The sequence below is a fragment of the Lonchura striata genome, chromosome 35 (assembly GCF_050655825.1).
Source record: "Lonchura striata isolate lonStrDom1 chromosome 35, ASM5065582v1, whole genome shotgun sequence".
Classification (NCBI taxonomy): domain Eukaryota; kingdom Metazoa; phylum Chordata; class Aves; order Passeriformes; family Estrildidae; genus Lonchura; species Lonchura striata.
This window is the reverse complement of record NC_140737.1, coordinates 4,492,040-4,518,276: the sequence shown is the minus strand read 5'-3', so window position 1 is coordinate 4,518,276 and position 26,237 is coordinate 4,492,040. Positions and strand designations below refer to the sequence as shown.

The window sequence follows — 26,237 nt, the reverse complement described above, 5'->3', positions numbered from 1 at the left end:
TCCTGGTCCCCATAAAATAGAGCCCCTGACTCCCCTATTCGATTTTGAACTCCTCCTCGTCCCTTAGCCTCCTCCTGCACTCCCTCTTGAAATGTCCCTTCTTACCGCAATAATAACACACCCTTTCTCCTACCTTTCCCTTGTCACCCTCCCTATTCCGAGTGACTCTCTTCTGTCCTTCCTCCACCCGCCTGCTTTCCCTCACTGCAGCAACCATCATTTTCACCTGTCTCTTCTGACTTTCATCCTCTCTGCGGACATAAACCTTCTGCGCCTCTCGCAATAATTCTGCTAAATCCCTGTCCTGCCAATCATCCATTTTCTGTATCTTCCTCCTAATATCATCCCAGGATTTAGAGACAAACTGGACTTTAAGAATTGCCTGTCCCATTGGGTTATTCGGGTCTAACCCCGAGTACAGCTGAAAACTTTTCCTTAACCTCTCTAACCATTCAGTGGGGGTTTCATCCTTCTTTTGTCTGTCATTAAATGCTTTATTTATATTCTGGCCCCTAGGAACGGACTCTCTTATGCCATCAATTAATATGGTCCGAAAGTCCCGCATGTTAGCTCTATGGGCCGCATCCTGGTTATTCCAATTAGGATTCTGGAGAGGCCATTTAGTATCGGCCGGTTGCTGGGCATGTGCGGGTTGGGCATCCCAGGCCCACATTCCAGCAGTTCTTATCATGTTCTTTTCCTCGGCCGTGAATAAAATGTTAAGTATAGATTGTAATTCCTCCCAAGTGTATATATTAGGACCTAAAAATTGATCCACCCGCTCTGCCACGCCCAGGGGGTCTTCTAGCAAATTTCCCATCTCCTTCTTAAAGTCTCTAACATCCCCCGAACTTAAGGGCACCGAAATAAATCCAATCCCCGGCTGTGGTCCCCCCATCGGCATTTCCCTTAAAGGAAATAGTTTGCCTCGCATCTTACTTCGGGTAAGAGGACCACGCGAGCCTGAGGGTTGATCAGAGTCTGAGTCTGATTCTTCCTCAGCCGATTGTGGAGGAGGAGGGGGTGCATTTGGCGCAGGGGGAATGTAGGGCGGGGGTGCAATAATTACTTCTTCCGCTCGCCCCTTCTTTTTCTTTCCTCCTGAAACCTCCGAGAGTTTAAACACGAGCACCTCCGGCTTTTCTGTCCAGACTCGGGCATAGGCACTCTCCTCAGGGTTAGGAGGTTGTTTAGCGTGTATCCAACCATTTAACAGTTGTTTTACCCAGTCCTCTGAGGACCCAAAGATGGGCCAAAACACACCTTTAGAAATCTCTTGTCCTCCCCATACTTCTATGCAATAGTGTATCATCTTTGCCTTATCCTTCCCAGGTGCCCCTGGAAAGTGCTCCCAATTTGTCAGCATAAACCCTAAGGGACTATCCTTAGGAATTGGGGGAAGTTTTACCCCCACCGGGGAGGGGGATTTATCCTTGCTCTTCCCCTGCCCCATGTCCTCCGGAGTACCTTCAATCACTCACGGCAGCACAATCGCTTCCCCTGGTTCGTGGCCCAGGCCCTCGCGGGCTCTGGAAAACGCACTACTGAGGGTCCACACTCGCTTGGAGAATCCGGCTGCCAGTCCTCCTCTCACACACACACACACTCGCCGTACTCCGGGATCCCGAACCCCGCCCGGACGGATCCCCTTTATACTTACGCGTCCTGCGTCTTCGTCCGGACTTTTGTGCACAAAAATTACGGGGTACCCTGGGCCCGCTTCCCTCTCTTTGCTCTCGCTCTCTAGGCTTTTAGGTTCGTCGGTCGGGATGAGGGTAAAAACCCCGGTCTGAGTCCGCTCAAGGGAGCGGAATCGTGGCGCCCCTCTCAGAGAGAGGTTCCCCAGATCCCGATCCGAGTCACGGCACCAAATTGTTATAAACGAGCACAATAGGCTGTCAAATCCAATTAAAAGGATTTATTAATAGCAGAAAGCGAAAGCAAACCAGCGCGCGCTGGGTGGCAGTCGTTTCAACTACCGCGCCTAGTTCCCCGTTTCCCCCCCACTTATTGGGTTGTCTCTTCCGGATGTGTGACGTTCTGGTGACGTTCTGGTGTCTCTTCTGCGCAGGCGCACCCTGTTGTTAGGTGGTCGTTTTCTGCCTCTTGGTGGCACCAGTGGTCTTCTTTAAGGTTGTCTCTGCGACCTGGAAATTTTCTCAAAACAAGAAATGTTATCTCCAGGCACGTTTACATGTTTTGCTAAGCTCTGTAACGGAACTGTCCTTGAAAGATATCTATTCGCTTAGGTGTTTGGGTGCCTAGCAGCAACTTTCTCAAAACAGTTTCAACTCCCTAAAAAGTTTGTAACGTAATTGTCCTTGAGAGATAGTTACTGGAATGCCTGGCAAAATGAGAACATGTTCAGACAAGTTAAAACTCTATTCTGTGAATGTGAGAGATTCTATATTATGAACAAAAAGGCCTTATTTTTCTAACAGCCCCGGCGAGCACGGGACGGCTCTAGGCAGGCTCCCTGCCACCCAACACAGCCCAGCAGGCTGGCAGGAGAGCCCGGGGCCAGCGCAGCTGCTTGGGCCGTGGCTGCTGGAGGGACAGGGGCCAAACCCATCTGTCTAAGTTCGACAAGACAGGAATCTGCGAAGGAGGGCTAAAGCCTCCTGTGCAATGGAGAAGGCAAACCCCCTCCCTCTGAATTACTAGGAGTTTTAAATCAAAAGGCTCTCAGGCAAAGATATGGGAATGGGAGTAACAATTCTTTACTAGGAGAAAACTAGACAACAATTTAAAAAGGCAAATGCAATTGGTACAAACAAAACTAGTCATAAAGTCCACAACCTGAGGATTCGGGGTGTTGGTAGCAGTCCGGTTGAAATAACAGCTGCTCCTCTTGCAGTGGCTGATGAATTGCAGCTAAAGTGGTGATCTTTAGAAGGGTATAGTTTTCCTCTGAAGATCTGGTGGCAGTGGGGCCAGTCTTCCTCTGCGCCGGGGTTGCCTCCAAGCTCCGCCGCCGTCGCCTCAGCGCGCTCTGGCTGCTTCGCTGCGAGATCCCGCGAAGAAGAGAGAGAGAGAGCTGCTTCTCTCGGAGTCCCGCCCAGAGAGCTGCCTCCTCTCCCCAAAAAGCTACCCCTTTAAACAATAATAGAGTGCTTGGCTTCCCCCTCTGGGTGGGACCCCTCACGGTGTTATATTTACCAGCCCTGCATTGAATCAGTCAATGGCCCACTAACAAACCATTACCTCTTAGGAGCAAAACCGGTTCTTGGAAAAGATAACAAAACCTGTCCAACAGGTTTGCCTTCAACAGATGGCAAATAGAATACAAGCTTATCTTACAACCTAGGACATTATCCACCCCTTATTCTAGTTCCATCTGCACACCATGAAATCTTACACCCAGTTCTCTCTTAAGACCAAGTTTCCCTGTGGTACACAGCGGGTCTCCCCATCTTTCTGCATTACCCACCAAGTGTAACCAGGTCCTTGAGCAAAGACAATCCCACGAATGGGTTGGTCTTTGCCTGAGGTGGGATTAATCCAAACAGTTTTCCCTAAAATACCTTTCATATGTACTACAGGGACCTTATCTCCATCTACTGTGTGTAAGGGTTCTGACTGGGCAGGGCCAGCTCGATTGACAGACCCTCGGGTGTTGACCATCCAGGTTGCTTTTGCCAGGTTAATTTCCCAGTTTCTAAATGTTCCCCCACCAAGTGCCTTTAGGGTAGTCTTAAGGAGTCCGTTGCACCGTTCAACTTTGCTGACAGCTGGAGCATGATAGGGAATATGATATATCCATTCGATACCATGTTCTCTGGCCCAGGTGTTGATAAAGCTGTTCTTGAAATGGGTGCCGTTGTCAGACTCAATTCTCTCAGGGGTGCCGTGTCTCCACAGGACTTGCTTTTCCAAGGGTAAGATGGTGTTCCGGGCAGTGGCATGAGGTACAGGGAAAGTCTTCAGCCATCCAGTGGTGGCTTCCACCATGGTCAGCACGTAGCGCTTGCCTTGGCGTGTCTGGGGCAGAGTGATATAGTCAATCTGCCAGGCCTCCCCATACTTGTACTTGGACCACCGCCCACCATACCATAGGGGCTTCGCTCTCTTGGCCTGTTTGATGGCAGCACAGGTCTTACAGTCATGGATAACCTGGGAAACACTGTCCATGGTTAGATCCACCCCTCGGTCTCGTGCCCACTTGTAGGTGGCATCTCTGCCCTGATGACCTGAGGCATCATGAGCCCATCGAGCCAGGAACAACTCCCCCTTATGGTGCCAATCTAAGTCTATCTTTGACACCTCTATTTTTGCTGCCTGATCTACCTGCTCGTTGTTTCGGTGCTCCTCATTAGCCCGACTTTTGGGGACATGGGCATCTACATGACGGACTTTCACCGTCAGCTTTTCCACCCGAGAGGCAATGTCTTTCCATATATCAGCAGCCCAGATTGGCTTTCCTCTACGTTGCCAGTTGGCCTTCCTCCACCTTCCCAGCCAGCCCCACAGAGCATTGGCTACCATACACGAATCAGTATAAAGGTAGAGCTTTGGCCACTTCTCCCTTTCAGCAATGTCCAGAGCCAGCTGAACAGCCTTGAGTTTGGCGAGTTGGCTCGATCCACCTTCTCCTTCGGTAGCTTGTGCAACTTGGCGTGTGGGGCTCCATACGGCTGCTTTCCACTTCCGGTTCATCCCTACAATGCAACAGGAACCGTCAGTGAAAAGAGCGTAGCATGTCTCCTCTGCTGGTAGTTGGTTGTATGGTGGAGCTTCTTCAGCCCTTGCCACTTGTACCTGCTCCTCATCATCAGTGAGACCAAAGTTTTCACCTTCTGGCCAGTTCGTAATTATCTCCAAAATCCCAGGGCGATTCAGGTTTCCAATACGGGCGCGTTGAGTGATGAGGGCAATCCATTTGCTCCATGTGGCGTCAGTGGCATGGTGGGTAGTAGGAACCTTTCCTTTAAACATCCACCCCAGCACCGGTAGTCAGGTTGCCAGGAGGAGTTGTGTTTCTGTGCCAATTACCTCCGAGGCAGCTTGAACTCCTTCAAAGGCAGCCAAGATTTCCTTCTCTGTGGGAGTGTAGTTGGCTTCAGACCCTCTATAACTTCGGCTCCAGAATCCCAGTGGTCGGCCTCGAGTCTCCCCAGGCACTTTCTGCCAAAGGCTCCAGGACAACCCATGGTTCCCGGCTGCAGAGTAGAGCACATTCTTGACCTCTGGTCCCGTCCTGACTGGGCCAAGGGCTACAGCATGAGCGATCTCCTGCTTGATCTGGGTGAAGGCTTGTTGCTGCTCAGGGCCCCAGTGGAAATCATTCTTCTTTCGGGTAACCAGATAAAGAGGGCTCACAATCTGGCTATACTCAGGAATGTGCATTCTCCAGAAACCTATGGCACCCAGGAAAGCTTGTGTTTCCTTTTTGCTGGTTGGTGGGGACATAGCTGTGATCTTGTTGATGACCTCAGTGGGAATCTGGCGCCATCCATCTTGCCATTTCACTCCCAGGAACTGGATCTCTCGGGCAGGTCCCTTGACTTTGCTCTTCTTGATGGCGAAGCCAGCTTCTAGTAGTATCTGGATGATCCTCTCACCTTTCTCAAACACTTCTGCCGCTGTGCTCCCCCACACAATGATGTCATCTATGTATTGCAGGTGTTCTGGAGCCTCACCCTTTTCTAGTGCAGCCTGGATCAGTCCATGGCAGATGGTGGGGCTGTGTTTCCACCCCTGGGGCAGTCGGTTCCAGGTGTACTGCACGCCCCTCCAGGTGAAAGCAAACTGAGGCCTGCATTCTGCTGCCAGAGGAATGGAGAAAAACGCATTAGCAATATCAATGGTGGCATACCACTTTGCTGTCTTGGACTCCAGCTCGTACTGGAGTTCCAGCATGTCCGGCACAGCCGCGCTCAGCGGTGGAGTCACTTCATTTAAGCCACGATAGTCTACAGTCAATCTCCATTCTTTGTCAGATTTGCGCACAGGCCAGATGGGGCTGTTGAAGGGTGAGTGGGTTTTGCTGACCACCCCTTGGCTCTCCAGCTCCCAAATCATTTTGTGGATGGGGATCACGGCATCTCGATCCGTCCGATACTGCCGGCGGTGCACTGTCGAGATCGCAATTGGCACTCGTTGCTCTTCCACCCTTAGGAGTCCTACTGCAGAGGGGTTTTCTGACAGTCCAGGCAAGGTGTTCAATTGCTTAATGTCTTCTGCCTCTACAGCGGCTATTCCAAAAGCCCACCTGAGTCCCTTTGGGTCTTTGTAATATCCGTTCCGGAGGAAGTCTATGCCTAGGATACACGGAGCATCTGGGCCAGTCACTATAGGATGTTTCTTCCACTCCTTCCCAGTCAGGCTCACCTCAGCTTCCACCAGAGTCAATTGTTGTGATCCCCCTGTCACACCAGCAATGGAAACAGGCTCTGCCCCCACATGTCCCGATGGTATCAGAGTACACTGTGCACCAGTATCAACTAAAGCATCATATTTTTGTGGCTCTGATGTGCCAGGCCATCGGATCCACACTGTCCAGAAGATCCGGTTTTCCCGTGCCTCTCCCTGGCTAGAGACAGGGCCCCTCTAACACTGGTTATCATTCCTTTCCTGGGCATACATACTAGAGGTCCCTTCAAGGGGGTCTGACAGATCGTACCCACAAGCTTGGTCACGGGAGGTTGAGGCTACCTTCACTTTGGTGGAACTCCCCCAGTTAGAGTTTCCCTCCTTAAGTTGACGGACCCGTGCTGCCAGGACAGAAGTGGGTTTCCCATCCCACCTCCCCATGTCTTCCCCATGGTCACGCAGGAAGAACCACAGATTAGCCCTTGGGGTGTACCCTCTCTCTCTAGCTGGGGAATGTTGGGTGCTGATTCTGGGGCCTGTGACTCTCACGGGTGCTGCATTAACCTTCCTCATCTCCTCCCTCATCTCCTCTTTAAACTCCTTAATCACAGCTGAGATATGAGCCTGCATTGGGCCATTAATCATACTCTCATAATTCCTAAGTTTGTTGGCAACAGAACCCACTGTCTCTCAGTGAGCGTCAGCATTGATTGTTGCAATGAAGGTGGCGTATTGAGATGGCCCAAGATTTGCCAGACTCCACAGCATTTGTCCCGTACACCTGACCTTGTCAGGGTCATCATTGTGTCGTCCATCCCTCCCAAAGAGTACCTCCAATACTGCCACTTCCCTCAGCTGTTGGATCCCTTCCTCGAGGGTCTTCCAGCGCATTCTATGATGGTGCTCTTGCATTCTCTCTCTGTGGACAAACCTCTCCCTGACACTCATTAAGAGCCGCTCCCAGAGAGAAAGGGACCCTGGTTCCCTTACAAAAACCTGATTTATACCCGAGTCCTGGGTCAAGGGTCCCAAGTTCCTTGCCTCACCACCGTCCAGCTGCATGCCTGTACCCATAAGATCCCAAACCTGGAGTAGCCAGGTAGCATAAGCCTCACGCCCTTGTCGCACAATGTCTTTATGCAGATTACAAAGACTTTCGTACGTCAGGGACTCGGTGATGATAGCAATCTCTGGCTCCCCTGTGGGTTGTGAGGTTCCTCCATTCCTGTCCCGATCTGCAGGGTGCTCTGCTTTCATCTTAGACTTCCTTGTTTCTACTGGGGGAACTGCTGCTGACCGTGACTGCCTTTGTGGTTCAGCTGGAACCTGGACAGTTGTGGGTTCCACAGCTGTACTATTAGACTGTTCCTCCTCAAGGCAAAGGGCCGGTTTCTCACCAGCTGGGGAAATGCACTCCTTCAGCATCTCTTGTATCTCCTTAACCAGAACCCTCACCCAATCTGGGCGGTTCATTTCTGAGGTGGGCTGTGGGGCAGGGTCAGGCTCTGGAGCAGCAGCATCTCGAGTCTGTGGTGTAGGTGTGAGGGTAGTTATCCAGGTTAATCTTCCCTTATCTCTGAGTGCTAAATATAACAGGACTATCAGAGACACCACCCATTGTATGATATCATTAGAACTTAGAGAGGATCTTAACCCTTTGAGAACTGGTGGGGCAGACCCAAAAAGATGGTTAAAAGGTTGGGAGAAAGTTTCCCCAGGTGCTATTTCCTCGCAGTAGGTACCGTTATTAAAGTAACCCCAAAAACATACAGTTAGTGTGTGATAGCTATGAATCCATGTACCTGCCTTCTAGAGGAAATTAAAGATCCATGAATTCCTCACCCAATTAACCCAGAAGCCAAACTTGATAACAGACACCGTAGCCTTAGTTATAGGACCCATTTTTAGATAAGGGTCTGCAAATGGGAAAAGTATAGCTACGAACACATGCCACCCAAACCAAGCTAAACTAGACCACATGGTGATGCTTAAGATGTTTCTACACGCAACAAAAAACCAAATTACTTAAGAACTGTTAATCCTTTTTCCCTCTCAATGCCCTCGAGCCCCACATTGATGCGCCAAAATCTGTCTTGGTTTGACAAGACAGGAGTCTGTGAAGGAGGGCAAAAGCGTCCTGTGCAATGGAGAAGGTAAACCCCCTCCCTCCGAATTACCAGGATTTTTTAAAGTAAAAGGCTCTCAGGCAAAGATATGGGAATGGGAGTAACAATTCTTTACTAGGAGAAAACTAGATAACAATTTAAAAAGGCAAATGCAATTCTTTACTAGGAGAAAACTAGACAACAATTTTAAAAGGCAAATGCAATTGGTACAAACAAAACTAGTCATAAAGTCCACAACCTGAGGATTCGGGGTGTCGGTAGCAGTCCGGTTGAAATGATAGCTGCTCCTCTTGCAGTGGCTGATGAATTGCAGCTGAAGTGGTGATCTTTAGAAGGGTATAGTTTTCTCTGAAGATCTGGTGGCAGTTGGGCCGGTCTTCCTCTGTGCCGGGGCCGCCTCCGAGCTCCACTGCTGCCGCCTCACCGCGCTCCGGCCGCTTCTCTCGGGAGTTCTGCCGAAGGAGCTGCTTCTCTGGGAATCCCACAATGAGAGAGCAAGCTGCTCTGTCTCCCAAAAGGTACCCCTTTATACAATAAAAGAGTGCTTGGCCTCCCCCTCTGGGTGGAGCATCTCACAATGGGATGATGTTACGTTTACCAGCCCTGCAAGTGAGTCAATCAATGGCCCATTAACAAACCATTACCTCTTCGGAGCAAACCATTGTTCTTGGAAGAGATAACAAACCTGCCCAACCTCCAACAGATGACAAATAGAATACAAGTTTATCTTACAAACCAGGATAACTTTAAAAAGATCCCTATCAGGGACATGACTGAGACAGTGTCCCCAGGTTCCCGTCAGAGCAGAACACTGGAGGCAGAGATGACAGCAAGGGACAAGCAAGGGAAAGGTGTCTCTGGTGCTGAGCAAACCTGGATGTGTTTCAGGAGTGCAAAGGGCCCAGGCCTGAGCCCCAGCCCCTGGCAAGGCAGATCCTGTCCCTCCCTCATTGCTCAGGGCTCTTCCCGGGATGGGCACTGGCATGTGGGGATGTGCAGTGCCAAGGGCAGGACCATGGGGCGGCCCCTGCCAGGCTGCTGAGCAGGGACAAGGAGGCACTGAGGCCCCAGGGCTGCAAGGGTCACTTGTCCCCTGGTGGCCTCAGGCCCAGGGCCAGCAGCCATGGCCAAAGGGCTGCACAGGTTGGCTCTGTCAGGGCCTTGCAGCTGCTGCACATCCCTGAGCCCTCTGCAGCCCAGGCTGTCCCACGGTGTCCCTGCCCTGCGCCTCTGTCCCTGCAGGCTGTTGTCATCCCCCTTCACATGAGTCTTGTCTTTCTCTGGCTGTTCTCTGCCATGTCAAAGGATCCACCATCTCTCAAATCACCCTTCAGTCCTTCCCAGGGCTCTCCTCTGCTGTCCTCAGCCTCCACCCCACTGGGCACAGAGCTCCTGTGTCCCTCTAGAGTGGTCAAGTGCCTGAGGCCAAGAGGACCTGGACAAGAGGGACAGTTCTTTTCTACAGGAAAGAAACCACAGAGCCCCAGTGCTGCATCTCACCCTTGAATCCATGGGGACAGATTCCCTGTGGAGCCCGGCCAGCTGGGCAGTGGGGCGAGGCGGGCAGAGGGAAGGAACTTCTCCTTGGATCCCGGGGGGCTTGGAGAAGCTCCCACATGAGTCCAAAGACGAGCTGGTCCCACAAGCAAAGGAAAGAGGTGCTCTCCCTCAGAATTAGTTCCAAAGTTTAATGAGGGCCTGGAGAGATCCCAGGCCACATCTGACCTCGAAGGGCCTCCGGAGCAAGAGAGAGCGGGCCCCGCCCAGAGCAGCCAGGTATAGGGGTGCAGGGAAAACCGAACAGCCAGCGGGGCAAGGACATGGGAGCGGCTCTCGGGGGGCAAGGCCTCAGAGTGACCCCTGAGGAGGGGGTCGGGGAGGAGTCCCAGCCAGGGTCCAGCTACCTGGTGACCCTGGGGGAAGGATCTGGACAAAGGGGAAGGGTCACCAGGTGATGGACACATCACCTGGGAGGAGACAGGGGTGTGGGTTGGGGTTTGATGCACATACAGGTACTGATGGGAAAGCTGGGATGAACCACACAGGTACAAAGAGGGGATATGGAGGAACAAAGCATTATGAGGGGATATACAGTGCAAACACAACTCTACAGGGGTCAGCCTGACAAAGGACAGGTTTAGAAGGAGAGTGGGAAGAAATTCTTTTTTGTGAGGTTGGAAAGACCCTGGAACCGACTGGCCAGAGAAGCTGTGGCAGCCCCATCCCTGGAGGTATTACAGACCAATTGGACAGGGCTTGGAGCAACCTGGCATAGTGGAAGGCAGGGGACATGGAATGAGATGGTCATTAGTTCCTTCCTAACCCAAGCCATTCTAGGATTCTATAACTGGGCTGATGAACTTGGCCAAAAGAAGAGCCACATTGCCCAGGTTAAGTGAGCAGGGGGATTAGAGCCACCTGTATTTGCCCTTTAAATCCCTTCCAGCATCAATTAAGATTGTTCTGATAAAGACCCGGTAGTGCTCAAACAGTTGCTGAAAGCTGTTCTGGCTTCTGTCTCTGGGTATGGGCACAAAGGAGCCTTTGTTGTTCTTCAGTTGGGCTGAAATCTAAATCTCAGCCAGTGCAGCTCAGAGGGTGACACGTGCCGGCCACTGGGGCCACTGTGTGGACTTGTTTTCAGAAAAATGGGAGATGCAGAGGAGAGGTTCCTGGATACAGTAACTCTACCTACACCTGGAACTGAAGCATCTGCCCAGGGATTTCATATTCACCATCTGGGAAGGAAATAAAATCAGGGCTTGCTAATTTTCGTGAAGTCAAACACCTGGGATTCACTTCAGACTTGCATTTTCCTGGAATAATTCAACACAAGCACTGCATATTTATACACAGGCACTGGACTTTTCTGTTGTTTGATGAGACTACAATTTGTCTTCCTCTTGCGGTTCCTGCAATCCTTCCTCTCCTGAGGTTTGCAGTTGAATCACCAACCTCTACCCCAGGAATATTTATCTGACATGTTTTGGATATTGTTGTTCTTCAAAGGAAAGCAAGCAATGTGAGTTTAAGCCAGGCCTCTTCCCCGACAGATTTTATTGGAACCAAGTCCTGCCTCAAACCAGAATCCAATCTCATCTCCATTGTTGTGTACGTCTATTAATTTTCTCATCATTGCTTTTCCATTTCTTATTCCCATGCAGCTCAGTCTTGAGCAACATCATTCAGAAGTACACAGAAGTCACATACTGCTGCTTTCCTATTCATCTGCTTGTTACCTAATCCCACCCAGCTCTCTATGTAACATCTGCTTTTACCTGGGCAGACAGGTGTGATTTTTAGCTACAAATACTGGAAATCAGGGATACAGAATTTCTCCTTACTCTGTGAATCTGATCAGGGCCCTTCCACATGTCACCGAACACATGAATTCTCCCTTTCTCCCAACAACTCCCAGTGCTGGTTTTGGCTAAGATAAATCAGACAGTGCAGTTTGGAGTCGCTCCCCACCTGTTTTTCCATCTCATCCAGTGGCTGGGGAAGGATGGCTGCTTGGGTTGTGCAGACATTGCACTGCACCTTCCCCTGCTGGTGCCCAGCCTGGATCAGGGCAGGTTGGATGCCACATGGGATCCATCCTTTGCCTTGCCATGTGATCCTCCATGCAGTAGGGATAAAAAGCCAAGCACTGGGGAAACCCTAGGTGCTGCAGCAGTGATATTTTGGGAGAAACACGGAGCTGTGCATGGCCAGCTTGAAGTCTGCACTGGTGTGAGCACCAGGCCTACCATGCTGAGCCCAGGGCCACAACCAGTGCTCACCCTGGCTGGGACACTGAGTCAAGGAGCTTTGCAAGAATTGTTTAGCTTGGAAAAGCTCTCAGAGTTCATGGAATCCAACCATTCCTGCAGGAGTGCCAATCTCTCCACCGAACCATGTCCCCAGGTGCCACATCCACACTTCTTTTAAATGCCTCCAGAGATGGTGACTCCAGTGCCCTGGGCAGCCTGTGCCACTGCTGGCAATTCTTTGGTGAGGAAATTTTCCTAATATCCAATCTAGGTCTCCACTGGTGCAACTTGAGGCTGTTTCCTCTTTTTCTGTTGGTTGTTATCTGGGAGAAGACACTGCACACACACACAGACAGAGGGACAGATGGGCACGAGGCATGGGAATTCCCTTTGACTCCTCAGGCACAAACCTATGGGATGGTCCTTTTTTTTTACACAGCAGGTAAAAACTGAAGCAGTGACCTGTATCCTAACCAGGGAGATGGGGGTAGAAAGATGCTTTGAAAGGGGATAAAACTGTCTGCCAGGCTTTCCTCTGTGAGTGTCCAAGATTAAAAAAAAAAAAAACGTTTTCCAATTACCATCTGAGTAGGAGTTGCCTTGGGGCAGTTTTCCTTATCTGCTGTTAATGGCCCCATCAATGCCTGGCCACATGACTCAGAGATAACACTGTGCAGGAGGAGGAGGTGATTAAGGACACACCTCGTGACTCATAATGACCCATTGTGAGATGCTCTGCCCAGGGGGGAGGAGCTAGGCATTCCCACCTGGATAAAACTGGAGATTTCTACACAGAGGGGAGCCTTTTCACAGGTTCTCTGAGAAGACATAACAACTACGTTTGCCATCCCAAGACGACTGCAGCTACTCCAATTCGGACTGCTGCCAGCATGCTGGCCAGGTTGTATTCTGACTTTGTCAGTAGCATTTCCCTTTGTATTATTGCATGTATTTTTGTCCTTTTCCCCTTTTCCCAATACATTGTATTTCTGACTTAGAGTCTCTCACTAGTTTTGCTTTCAAACCAGAACAGTGAGCAAGTCCAATTTCTTTCTCTCTTTTTAAATTTTTTTTTTTCTTTTGGTCTGTGTTATTCCTCCGTGGGCAGGAGGCTGCAGGCATTTCCATTTTTTTTCAAGTTACCTTCTGTACCTCCTGTGGGAGATAAAAAAGTGGCAAGTTCTTTAATTTCTTAGAGTTTCAGGTATGTGTTATGTAGCTGTGCTGCACCCCAGGGGCCAGGCTCTGCCTCTCTTTGCTCCTGCTGGTGTTTCCAAACTGTCCTCTGGGATTTTTATTTGCAAACCACCTTTCTGACCAGCTTCCACATTGCTTTAAAAATTCAGCAGCACGTTTGTGGCTGAAGAGGTCCCAGAGGTGGGGAGGAGGATTTGAGTCGCAATTTGCATCACAGAGTTGTTATAGCAGGGAAAATGATGCATCCCTCCTGTGTCTGGAGCTGCTAATCTTGTTCTGAACATTGAAAACCTCTTCAGCTTCCCTCACTGAACCTAAGTTTGCTTACTGCTTTGATTTCACACCTCTTTCATGCAAGCTTTTCCTCTCTCCTTGGCTGGAATTGTCAGGCCTGAGAAGAGAAATCTTGTCGAGCCTTGGGACAGTTCCCATCCTCCCTCCCGGCTCCCAGTGCTGCTTGTCATGATCTTGGGAACCTGAGCATGAGGGAAACTGGGAGGCGTTTAGTGAGAGGCAAAGTAAGGCACAGAGGTGAAAGTAAAAGTGCAGAGTGTGGGTTACCACCGTCTGCTGTGTTGTGGGGATCTGGGCCATGCAAAGTGATGTTTTTCTGTGTGAATGGCCGATTGCTTCTGTATCTCCTCCTGAAATTCCTGTGCACCAGGGCTGGTGCTGGAAGTGCAGACACACAAAGTCCCCACAGAGCTGCATGGGACCCAGTGGGAATCATTTATTTGCTGCTTTTGATGAAAAGCTGTGACATGAACCTCAGTGTCAGGGAGGTGAGACGTTAATGCTGCTGTCACCCTGATTCTTAAGACTTCCTAAAGCCTTCTGAGTTTACATTCCTTTGGACAACTTTCCCACACAATTTCTGTAAACAACGTATTGTTTACATTCTTTTATGGGGGTGGAGAACACTTGATGTACTGGTGGTTTGTCCAATGTCTTTGGAGAGGTGGCCCATTCACTCTCCAATCCAATGTCACCCTTGGGAAGGTATAAAAGACAGAGTCAGATAATAAACGTCCCTTTTTTACCTTGCAAGCAGCAGGTGGTCTGCGTTGTGCTTTCACGTGTCCCACAGCAATATCTGGTGACCGCCAACGTGTATTGCAGCTTAGGCTGAAAGCACGCGGGTGAGGTTTTTTTTTTTTTTTCTCTCTCTGTCCAGCGCTCTACCTGTTGCTATTGTTGGTAATGGAGAGTTTTGAGAGCATCAGGGAGGAGTCAGTGGCTTTGAGCGTTTGGAGGGAGGTGTTGAAGCGCAAACACCTTCTTTTTTATTGGGATGATTTTGAGAGGCTGTTTTTATGGGCAAGGGAACAGGGATTCTTTCCCAGTCTTGCCGAGGCTCTTTCCTGGGAGAATTGGGCTCCTGTGGGGGAACGCCTCATGGATGCCCTGCTTGATAATCGTTTTGAAGGCATTGGGCCGCTGATGATGCTGTGGAAGAGATTGGATGCCATCTGGCAGGGCTCTGACACTGGTGGCTCTCGTGATTCTCTGAGAAACTTTTCTACCTCTGATGTTGGGGAGGCCGAGTCCCTGGGGCGTGGCCCGGATTCCCCTTGTGCCCAGGAGAGTGAGTCGAAGGATGGCTTCTCCTCTGGGGAGCCCCGGGCTCCCAGCCCGCTGGCTCCAAGCATCCGGTCGGTGGAGCGGGTCCGACCGCCCCGCCCTGCCCCGCGCCGCCGGCGTGGTGGGACGAAGGGGAAAGCACTTCCTCTTTGTGCCTTCCCGGCGCTCGGGGGCGAACGGGGGCTTGTGGACCAGCCCTTGCCTCGGGTTGCATCTGGCTCAGTGAAGGTGAATTGCCCGAATTGTGGGGTCACGTTTCCCCTGAAAACGACCCAGGCAGATTCGCCCGGATCGGTTTCGGGTTCATCTTCCAAGGATGAGTCAGCTCCAATCCCTGAGCCTGCGCAGCCTGCTGGGCGTGCGCAGGCAGTGGGCACCACCAAGGACGGGGCGTTGGTCTCTGTTCCATCGGGCCCTGCCCCAGCAGGCGGGCAGCTCGTCCGGTCCTGCCTGATGGGGGCGGTGCCCGCCGGGCGGTTGCATGTTGCGGGTCCCAAACTTCTTGGGGCCGTGCCGGCCTCCGTTGTGTCGTCCCGCAGTGACATGTCTCCGCGCTCCGCGTCTCCCTCTATATCCCGCCCTTCCCCCACCCCGGGGGACAGGAGTGCTGAGCTGGGGTTGCGGTCCGCGCCGCCGCCTGCGTCCGCCGCAGTGTCCTCTGCTGATGGTGCGGATGGCACTGCTGGGACACCGGCTGGGTCTTCCCCGCCTGCCGCGGGGGCCGGGACTGCAGCGCAGCAGGGCGCTAGGGTTTTCACCTTTAGCGTGACTGCTGATGCGGCTGGCGGGAGAGCGGTGACTCCCCGTGGCCGTGGATCCTCCCCGTCGTCCTTGTGGACCCTCCCCCCTTGCCAGGTGACCGTGCGCCCGAGAGACCACGGGCGGTTCTGGCAGGAGGTCCTCGATAAGGCTGAGGAGATGTGTGACCTTGGTCCCTCGCAGAGCCCGCCGGATCACGGGGAAGGCTCCTCTGGCTCTGCTGATGCTGCAGGGGGTGTGGTGTCCAGTGATGTTGCACCGCCTCGCAGCCCAGGAGCTGCCACTGTCCCAGAGTCCACGGGACATGAAACAGTGGACGATGCAGCCTTGCCAGGGGGTCTTCAGGCTTTCCCTGTGCTCAGGGGTGTTACTCACAACACTCATCAGCCCTTTTCGTTTAAGGTGTTGAAGGAAATCCGAGACACTGTGGCACAATATGGTCTTGGGTCTGATGAGGTTATGCACACGATTCGGTTACTTGTTACTGACCTGCTGACGCCTTCTGATATTCGCGCTGTGGCACAGGCTCTTTTTAACCCTGTGCAGTTTGACCTGTTTGAGGACAAATGGGTTAGTCTAGTGGCCAGTGCAGTGCGGAAGAATGCTACACGGGGGCAGCAGGATCCCAGGCGTGTGGTTAACGCTGACATGTTGATGGGCACAGGCAATTATGTTGATCCTCGGGGGCAGGCAGGATACGATCCTCTTGTGCTTGATCAATGCTGGACGTTAGGCTTGGCAGCTATGATCCAGGCCCTAGAAATGGCTGCTCCAATGGAGCCCTTCCTGACTGTTGTTCAAAGGGCTGACGAGCCTTTCATAGACTTTGCATCGAGGTTGACTGCCTCTGTAGAGCGGCAGGTGGTAGAACCTGAGCTGAGGCGAATGGTCCTTGCAAGATTTGCTAGGATCCATTGTAACGCAGAATGCAAAAGAGTCATACAGGCTCTTCCTGAAGGGGCTACCATTTCACAGATGGCAGCAGCCTGTGTAGACATAGGCCCGTCGGTTCGGAAGGTGGATTCTTGGGCTGCTGCCGCACAGCCAGTCTGGAAGCAGCCGCAGGGGGCTGCTCAGACAAGCACTAAACGAGGGAAGAAAACACAGAAGGGAAAATTTCCCTTGTATGTGTGTGGCCGGTGCGGAAGGCCAGGCCATCTATCAGATGTTTGCAAGGCGACTGTTCATGCAAGTGGCCAGGCAATCCCGAGCTCGGGAAACGGGAAGCGGAGCGCGAAAGGGGGGCGCACTCAGACACAAGTTCCTCTCCAGACCCCGGAGCCCATGGAGGTCTGCTCAGCCAGCTCGTAGCCAGCACCTGCGGGTCAGCAGGTGTGGATGTCTGCACAGCAGCAACAGTTGTTTTAGACTCTTGCAAGGTGCACAAGGTTCCCCTGGACGCCTTTGGTCTTTTGGGTGAGGGCATGAGTGCCTTCCTTATGGGGAGGTCTAGTGCCACCCTTCAGGGCATCATTGTGCATCTGGGTCTTATAGATGCAGACTTCACAGGGCAGATCTGTGCAATGATCTCCACGCCCACCCCCCCTGTTACAATCCCAAAAGGGACACGGCTTGCTCAACTTGTGCCTTTTAAGTCTTCTGTTCGCAGGACGGCTGACCAGTCACGAGGGGATGGCGGTTTTGGATCCACTGGACCGCCTCAAGTTCACTGGACCGCTGTCTTGACTAAAGACCGTCCCGAGATGCTGTGTACCCTGTCCATCCCTGGTGCGACACCGTCAGAGATCCGCCTGCGCGGGCTCCTTGACAGCGGCGCTGATGTTACGGTTCTCTCCCTTGCCGCCTGGCCTCCAGATTGGCCCCTGGATCCAGCGGAGACGTCTGTTGCGGGCCTGGGAGGAACAGCGCGATGTTATGTGAGCCAGCGGCCTGTGCTGGTCACAAACCCAGAGGGACAGACGGCTTGGATCAGGCCTCATGTTACTTCTTCTCCTGCTAACCTCTGGGGGAGGGATGCTTTGTCCACATGGGGGGTGCGCATTGGGACGGGTTTTTGATGGGGGCCACTGCAGCGAAGGGCGAGGAGTGTCCTACGCCTCCTATACGGTGGCTGGTGGATACACCTGTTTGGGAAAACCAGTGGCCCCTCCCTCAAGATAAACTGACCGCCCTTCAAAATTTAGTGCAGGAACAGTTGGACCAGGGTCGTCTGGAGCCTTCCAGGAGCCCCTGGAACACCCCTGTTTTCTGCATCAAAAAGAAGTCTGGGAAATGGAGGTTGTTACAGGACCTCCGGAAGGTCAATGCTGTCATGGAAGGCATGGGAACATTGCAGGCGGGCATGCCATCGCCTACCATGCTTCCTGCAGGCTGGCCGATCTTCATCGTGGATTTGAAGGATTGCTTCTTTACAATTCCTTTGCATCCCGATGACAGACCAAAATTTGCCTTCACAGTGCCAGCAATGGCACTGTGAATGGAGAGTTCTGCCACAGGGGATGCGCAATTCCCCGGTTATATGCCAATGGTATGTGGCTCGTGCCTTGTCTGGAGTTCGCAAGCAGTTCCCTGATGCACATCTGTATCATTATATGGACGACATCCTGGTGGCTGCGTCCACTCAGGAGGAGCTGCTGAGGATTTAGCCTCGGTTGCTCGATGCTTTGCATGCTCATGGGTTGCAGGTGGCTCCAGAAAAGGTTCAGCAACAACCTCCTTGGAAGTATTTGGGGGTCAAAATTCTGGAATGGACAATCCAACACCAGGAGGTGCAATTTGTGCATTCGGTGAAGACACTGAATGATGTTCAAAAACTGATGGGTGTCATCACCTGGTTACGTCCATACTTGGGACTAACCGACGCACAACTGTCTCCTGTGTATGATCTGTTGAAAGGAGACCCTGATTTAAAATCACCTCGCGCATTGACCCCTGAGGCACGTCAAGTGCTGGAGGAGGTTCAGCAGGCTGTTTCTGCCCATCAGGTTTATCGCATTGATCTTTCCGTTGATGTCACTGTGTTTGTTACCACTCCAGATTCGCATCCCACAGGTATCATTGGTCAATGGAGTGACAAATGGTCTGATCCCTTGCACATTTTGGAATGGGTTTTCCTGCCCCATCAGCCGCAGAAGACGGCAATGACATTGGCAACGACATCAACGATTGCTCGGTTGATAATCAAATGCCAGCAACGGTGTTTGCAATTGATGGGTGCGGATCCTGCAAAGATCGTACTCCCAATATCCCGGGAGGACTTTGACTGGAGCTTTGCACACTGTGTGTCCATGCAATGTGCTCTGGAAAATTTTTCAGGGCAAATCACTTATCATTTGCCCAGCCACAAGCTACTGCAGGTGGCGAAATCTACGCAGATCTCTTTGTGGCCCAAAAATAGTCAGGAACCCATGCAAGGACCCACCGTCTTTACTGATGGTTCAGGGAAAACAGGAAAGGCCATTGTTACTTGGAAGGACGGATCTGAGTGGCAGGTTCTGAAAGCTCATCAGGAGGGGTCGGCCCAATTGGTTGAGTTGAGGGCTGCTGTTATGGCATTTGAGAGATTTTCCCAGGAACCTTTCAATTTGGTCACGGATTCTGCCTATGTGGCTGACATCGCACAGCGGTTGGGTCATTCAGTTTTGAAGGAGGTCAGTAACTCTGCCTTGTTTCATTTACTGAAGACCTTGTGGTGTGCTATTCAGGCCCGGGTTCATCCGTTTTACGTTCTGCATGTGAGAAGTCACACCAATTTACCAGGGTTTGTGGCGGAAGGTAACGCGAGGGCTGACAGGTTGGCTAATCCAGCGTGGGTAGCACCTCAGCCTGATACACTCGCGCAGGCCAAGGCATCGCATGGGTTTTTCCATCAGAATGCACATACTCTGCAGAAGCAGTTTCAGCTGACACCAACAGAGGCTCGTGGCATTGTTGAGTCCTGTGACGACTGCCATGCACTTGCTCCACCTCTACCAGCAGGGGTAAACCCTAGAGGCCTTAGGGCCCTGGAGCTTTGGCAGACCGATGTCACCCAGATTGCTGAGTTTGGCTGGCTCAAGTATGTGCATGTCACGGTGGACACGTTCTCCTCTGCAATGTGGGCTTCCGCTCACACTGGAGAAAAGGCCCGCGATGTCACTGCCCACTGGAGGCAGGCCTTTGCCGTTCTGGGCATACCTTCTGCTGTGAAAACTGACAATGGTCCTGCTTACGCATTGCAGCAGGTGCGGCAGTTCCTGCAGTTGTGGGGGGTGTCACACAAGTTTGGTATCGCCCACTCTCCAACTGGCCAAGCTATTGTAGAATGTGCTCATGGTACTCTGAAGCGGGTTCTTCAAAGACAAAAATGGGGAATGCAGGGTGAGACCCCACACAGTCGGTTGGAGAAAGCATTGTACACCATCAATCATCTTACGGTGCAGCAGAATTCAAATAACCCTGTCATTTTAAATCATCATCTCTCGTTGCAGGCTTCAGACGAGGCACATCAGCCTCGAGCAAAAGTTCGAGTGCGGAATTTAGTCACCAAACAATGGGAAGGTCCCTATGACCTTATCGCTTCGGGGCGCGGGTATGCTTGTGTGTCCACAGATACTGGGGTGTGCTGGGTACCTTCGAAGTGTGTTCGTCCTGATCTGCAACTGCAGAGACAGAACCCAATCAACGGGCAACATGGAAACCGTGACCAAACTGAAAGGCATCCAATGGATGGATCGTCGAGTGATGACTCAGTTGAGGATGATGGCAGGTGATCACTCTGACGATTCCTCCGTGAATGGACATTGAACCTTATTTATTTTTTTTTCTTTCTTTCTCTTTTTAAACTAAAAAGGTTGAGATGTCACCCTGATTCTTAAGACTTCCTAAAGCCTTCTGAGTTTACATTCCTTTGGAGAACTTTCCCACACAATTTCTCTAAACAACGTATTGTTTACATACTTTTATATGGGTGGAGAACACTTGATGTACTGGTGGTTTGTCCAATGTCTTTGGAGAGGTGGCCCATTCACTCTCCAATCCAATATCACCCTTGGGAAGGTATAAAAGACAGAGTCAGATAATAAACGGCCTTTTTTTAGCTTGCAAGCAGCAGGTGGTCTGCGTTGTGCTTTCACGTGTCCCACAGCGACACAGTAGGGATAAAAAGCCCAGCACTGGGGAACCCCCAGGTGCTGCAGCAGTGATATTTTTGGGAGAAACACGGAGCTGTGCATGGCCAGCTTGAAGTCTGCACTGGTGTGAGCACCAGGCCTGCCATGCTGAGCCCAGGGCCACAAGCAGTGCTCACCCTGGCTGGGAACTGAGTCCCAACATGGGATCCCGTGGGACAGAGCACGCTGGGATTTGCCCCTGCAGCTACCCAGTGTGTCCAGAGAGACTGCAAGGAGACAGTGACCTCTGTCAGTGGGACCCTTTGAGTGGGACAACCACTCCTGGGGTGGCTGTGCCAGCTCCTCCATGAACCTCCAGCCCTGGGAACCTGGAGCAAGTGGAAACCACAACTTGGCCAATACAGCCTGTGCCTGAAGCAAATAGAAAGAGAACTGGGGTGGGAAAAATCACGGTTGTTTATTTACAGAAGAACAGCAATGAAAACACAGAACACATTTAGATTTGTAAGAATATTTGTAATAACAACAGTTTATAGAAGGTATATACCTAAGAACATATCTAACAACACTATCTGAAATGTATTTACAGAAGACAAAACAAAGCCCAAAAACGTATATCCTAAAGGCAACAACAAACTCTAAAAACTATGTACAAAAGGGTGCCGTCTCTGTCCGGGATCTCCATCAGTCAGGAAAAAAAGCAGGTGCCATGGTCACTGCAGTCAGGCACAGAGGGCTCTTCCGTGTGTCCCCAGGCTGGCACAGCGGGACTCTGCTGCCAGAGCTGAGGCTGGCTGGGTCTGGGGGCTGGGCCCCAGGCACTGCCATGGGGCTTGTGTGGCCCAAAGCAAGCACAGGACAGGCTGGGCATGGCCACCAGAATCCAAGGCACTGGGTACCACGTGCCTGAGCAGAGACCACTCAGCCCAGCCCCACCCCAGCACGGCTGCAGGGAACCCACTCTGCCTGTGGGGACCACATGCCTGTCCTGCTGCTGGCATTGGTCTTCATCCCAGGACCATGGCCTCCTCTTCATCGTTTTAATCAACATCCATGTCCTCGGTGTACTCTTCCATGTCCACATCCATTTCCTCTTCCACATCCACATCCACCTCCATCTCTTCCTCTCCAGTCTGTTCTCCATCCACCTCCATCTCCTCCTCCATATCAATTGGTGTGTCCACCTCCATCTCTTCCTCTCCTTTCTTTTCTCCCTCCACTTCCATCTTCTCCTCTCTATCAGTCTGTGTGTCCACCTCCATCTTGTCCTCTCTGCCTGCCACAGCCTGCAGAGGTAGCAAAACCTCAGAGTGGGGTCCCTGTCCCACTCCATCCCCCCAGAACTCCAGTCCACCTGGGCAGCTGGGGGGATCCACCTCCATGGAATGGCACCGTACCTTCCTCAGGACAAATGTCAGCATCCTGCAGGGATGGATGACACAATCCAGGCCTTAGGCAGCTTTGGAGACTGATGAGATGAGGTATCGGGGCAGGAACAAGAAGGGTGACAGGAGCAGCAGGAGCAGCGTGCAGCGTGTGCTGAGCCAAGGGCCAGCGGTTGTGTTGTGCTGCTTGCTGGCTGCTGGCAGTTCCAGATGGGACATGGATTGTGACATGACCATTGAGCTAGAGAGCCTTTTGTTCCATGCTTAGCAACCTTCCCCCAGAGCATGGTGCTCAGAGCCCTGTTCCCAAGGATGGGGCATCCACAGCCTGGGCCAGTGCCTCAGCACCCTCAGTGGCAATGAGCAGCTTCCTCAGATCCAACTTCAATCAGCATCCTGCAGCTGAAAGCCGTCCCCCCTTGTCCTGGTGCCTTAGGCCCTGTGCAACACTCTGTCCCAGTCTTTCTTGTGGCACCCTTGCAGTGCTGCAGAGCTGCAGTGAGGCCTCCCCAGGGTCTCCTCTTTCCAGGCTGAGCATCCCCAGCCCCACGTGGACAGCAGGCAGTGTGATCAGGGGGAGTCCAGGCTGGAGTCAAATGGCATCAGGAACTGAGAGATGGAAGCTTTAGGCCCAGCTTTGCCTCTCAATGTTCAAAATTAATAAGAGTGGAGGGCAAGATGGTGGGACACTGGTTCTGCTCTAATTGGTGAATATAGTCTCTGTTTTTTTCTTTTTTTCTGTCATGCTGATGCAGGTTTGGCTGTTTGAAAGGAAGCTTGGCACAATATCCATTGTCTTCTCCATTTGTGAAACACCGAGCAGAGTCTGGGCAAGCTGATGTTGCAGAGCCAAACCTGCCAATGTACTGGTGATCCTGAGCCTGGAGGATTCAATTAAACCCAGCCAAAAGTAATTTCTGGAAAGTCAAGCCTGCTGTACATTTTCTTGAGTTTGGCTATGCCAACTTCACCTGAGTCTTATAATAAAGCAAACAAAAAACTCAAACCGAAACCGACAAAACCCAGAAACAAACAAACCCATGCAAAGCAATCAAACAAATAGATTTAAAAATCCAAATAAAACCAAAGGGAATAAGGAATTAGTATTAGTTTTGAGTTCATCACAGCAGGCAAGTGGCTGCTTTCCACGGGATCACCGTAAAAAGCCACAGATAACAGCTGCTCCAAAATACACCCAACAGGAGAACCATCAAAGTCACACATAGCAACTCTGGGGGCAGCTCCCCATGAAGGTGAGGGATGAGCACACAGTGGTACAGCTCCAGCCTTCCCCAGCCTCCAGGCTGCTCTTTGCTCCTGATGTAAGAGCCTTGCAGGACTGTGGCCCCTCTCAGTGCATTCTAAATCATTCCCACAGCTCTCACTTGAGCCACTGGCATGTCCAGAGCAAGATGCAGGCACAATCCTACTGCCTGCTGAGCCTCCCTGGGAGATCCTGAGCATCTTCCTACCTAGAGCCACAAAAGAGCTCAGGCTCTCCCTGAACTGGATCAAATACAGGAAAAGAGGGGGTAGAGAAGAACATCAGGGATGCAATGGTTGGAAGGCTCATGGGTGGTAGATAGGGAAGGGACCAATAGGGAATGCCAGGGTTCATTGTTAGGGACATAAACCAATGGGAAAACAGGGAAGGGAGAACTCACTAGAACTTGAACAGATAAGGGTAAAAGGGTAGGGAAGGCCAACGAGCCAATGGGGAGCACAGAACTGGGACAAATTGACACAGTGCTGCAGAGCACCATGGGGGAAGATTGTTTCCCCACTCGGAGCTGTGAGGAATGTCCAGAGCCTGAAGTGCATCTCTCCAGGGGATTGCCACTGTTCTTTCCCCAGTAAGCTCACAGGCCTCCACAAACACACACTGGATGTGTCTGGAGCTGTTCATCATTTCTCTGCTCTCCAGCACCGAGGCAATGGACTCTGGCACACCTCTGAGCTCATGCCCGTGGCAACCACCCCTGGCCATGGGGCTCCATGGAGCTGCTCTCAGGAAACCCTCCAAGAGTTGGGGAGTGCCCCAAAACTGCCTCAGGAATGTGAGATACCCCAGCATCTCTTCATTAATGGAGACTATTAAAAAACTCACCCAGTAATGGGCTCCCCCTATCTTAATCATCCCCAAATTTTTGCTGTCTCATTCCAGACCACAGACCACATCCCTAATCCCTATCCCAACCCATCCCACCCCTCCTGGACATCATGATCCCTTCTCAAGCTGTACCTCCCCCATTTCACACCTCCCAATCCCCATCCCACCCATCCCACCCCACCCAATGCCCATCCTGATTTGCATCCTGCTTTGCCCAATCCCCTTGCAACCCAATTTCACCCTGAGAGGCAGTGGAATTGAGTAATTTTGGGGTGGGATTCAGTAGTTTTTAGTGGCACTGAGTGGTTTTCAGCTGACAGATCAGTCCCTCTCATTTTTTGGAGAGCCAAGAAATAAAGAAAACTAAACCAAATAGCCCCCAAACTCCCCCATATCCTCACAGATATCTCCCGGAATCCAAGATTCCCCAAAACACAACTAAGACGTGAGGCTTTAGATGTGTTTGATGCATTTGTTAATTTAAACCCCAATTTTCTGTGTTTTGAATGGAGGAAGATAAAAGATAACTGGAGCAAAAATAAAAGGAACATCAGCCACAGGGAATGTGGTCACCAGGGAGCTTATCAGGGTGGGTCCTCTGATGGGGATGGAGCTGGAGCAGCACACGAAGCTCTTCCTGCAGGCGGGGTTCTCACAGGGCTTCCTTTACTGGTGCCTCCACTGGTGCCGGGTAAAGAATGAGTGGTCTGAGAAGCTCTTCCCACACTGGGGACACTCGTAGGGCCTCTCCCCAGTGTGGATGCGCCGGTGCCTGACAAGGGTGGAGCTGTGCTTGAAGCCCTTCCCGCAGTCAGGGCAGAGGAAGGGCCTCTCATCCGTGTGAATCCGATGATGCACAAAGAGATTGGAGCTGGTATGAAACCTCTTCTGACAGTCGGGACACTCATAGGGCCTCTCCCCAGTGTGGATACGTTGGTGGGTGGCAAGGGCAGAGCTGCAGCTGAAGCCCTTCCCACACTCCCCACACTCGTAGGGCCATTCCCCGGTGTGTATCATCTGGTGGCAGATCAGGGTTTTGCTGTGCCTGAAGCTCTTCCCACACTCCAAGCACTTGGATGGCTTCTCCCCATCATTATGGTGCCCAGTGACCAACAGCTCCAAGCTCTGGCTGAAGCTCTGCCCACCTTCCTGGCCCAGAGTGGATCTTTCCTTTTCAGAGCAACCTGGTCTGGATTTGCAGCCCCTCCTCCTGTGGGATCTCCAGGGCTTTTCCTTCCCATTGGATTCCTGCACCGTGGAGCCGCTCAAAACAGCCTCTTCCATGAGGTTCTGCTGCAGGGATTTTTCCTCCCTGCTCTCCATCCTCAGATCCTGCTATGGGAAAGGAAAGACAAGGAGAGGATGGGATTTGCCTCCGTGCCACAGGGAAGGCCAGAGTGTCCCCGGCAGGAGGGCACCGGCAGCGGGGCTGTCCTGCAGCCGGGGGCTGTGCTGGGCTGGGAGATGGAGCAGGAGAGAGGGGGAAAGGGGCACTGACTTCCTCCTTACCTGCCTCAGGGTCCCAGGGCATCTTTCTCTTCCTCACAACCTTCTCCTCCATCTGGCAAACGTTTGGGTATGGAAAATCCTGTTTTGGGAGGAAAACAAGGAATGAGCACATTGAGTTTTGTACTGGTTTGAAGGTAAACCAGTGGGAGAGTCTAAGCCAGAATGACAATTGAATAAAAAAATTAAGATTAAGGCAATGATACAGAAACACTGGTTTAATCTGACAGAGTCAGGATATAACCTGACACCCCGTTGGTCAGGGTGGTGGTAGCAGTCTGATGAAATGGTGGCTGCAGCCCTGTTGGAGTGATGAACGTGATTCTGTCAAAGCAGTGATCCTGTAGAAGGGTCTGGTCTTCCTCTGAAGGTCCAGTGATGCTTATGGAGCTCTTGTCCTCTGGGAATGCAGTAGCCAAGGTGGTCGTGGTGTTGCA

General features: G+C 51.7%; 1 protein-coding gene across 1 annotated transcript in view; it reads right to left on the bottom strand.

Annotated features, from left to right (window-relative positions):
• LOC146764291 (uncharacterized) overlaps nt 1-25,855 on the bottom strand; it is a 140,480-nt gene extending 114,625 nt beyond the window's left edge. Inside the window, 2 exon segments of the mRNA XM_085564994.1 lie at nt 24,965-25,439; nt 25,804-25,855. Of these exon segments, the coding sequence (XP_085421120.1) occupies nt 24,965-25,439; nt 25,804-25,855 (527 nt within the window).
• Between the last annotated feature and the right edge of the window lie 382 nt (nt 25,856-26,237).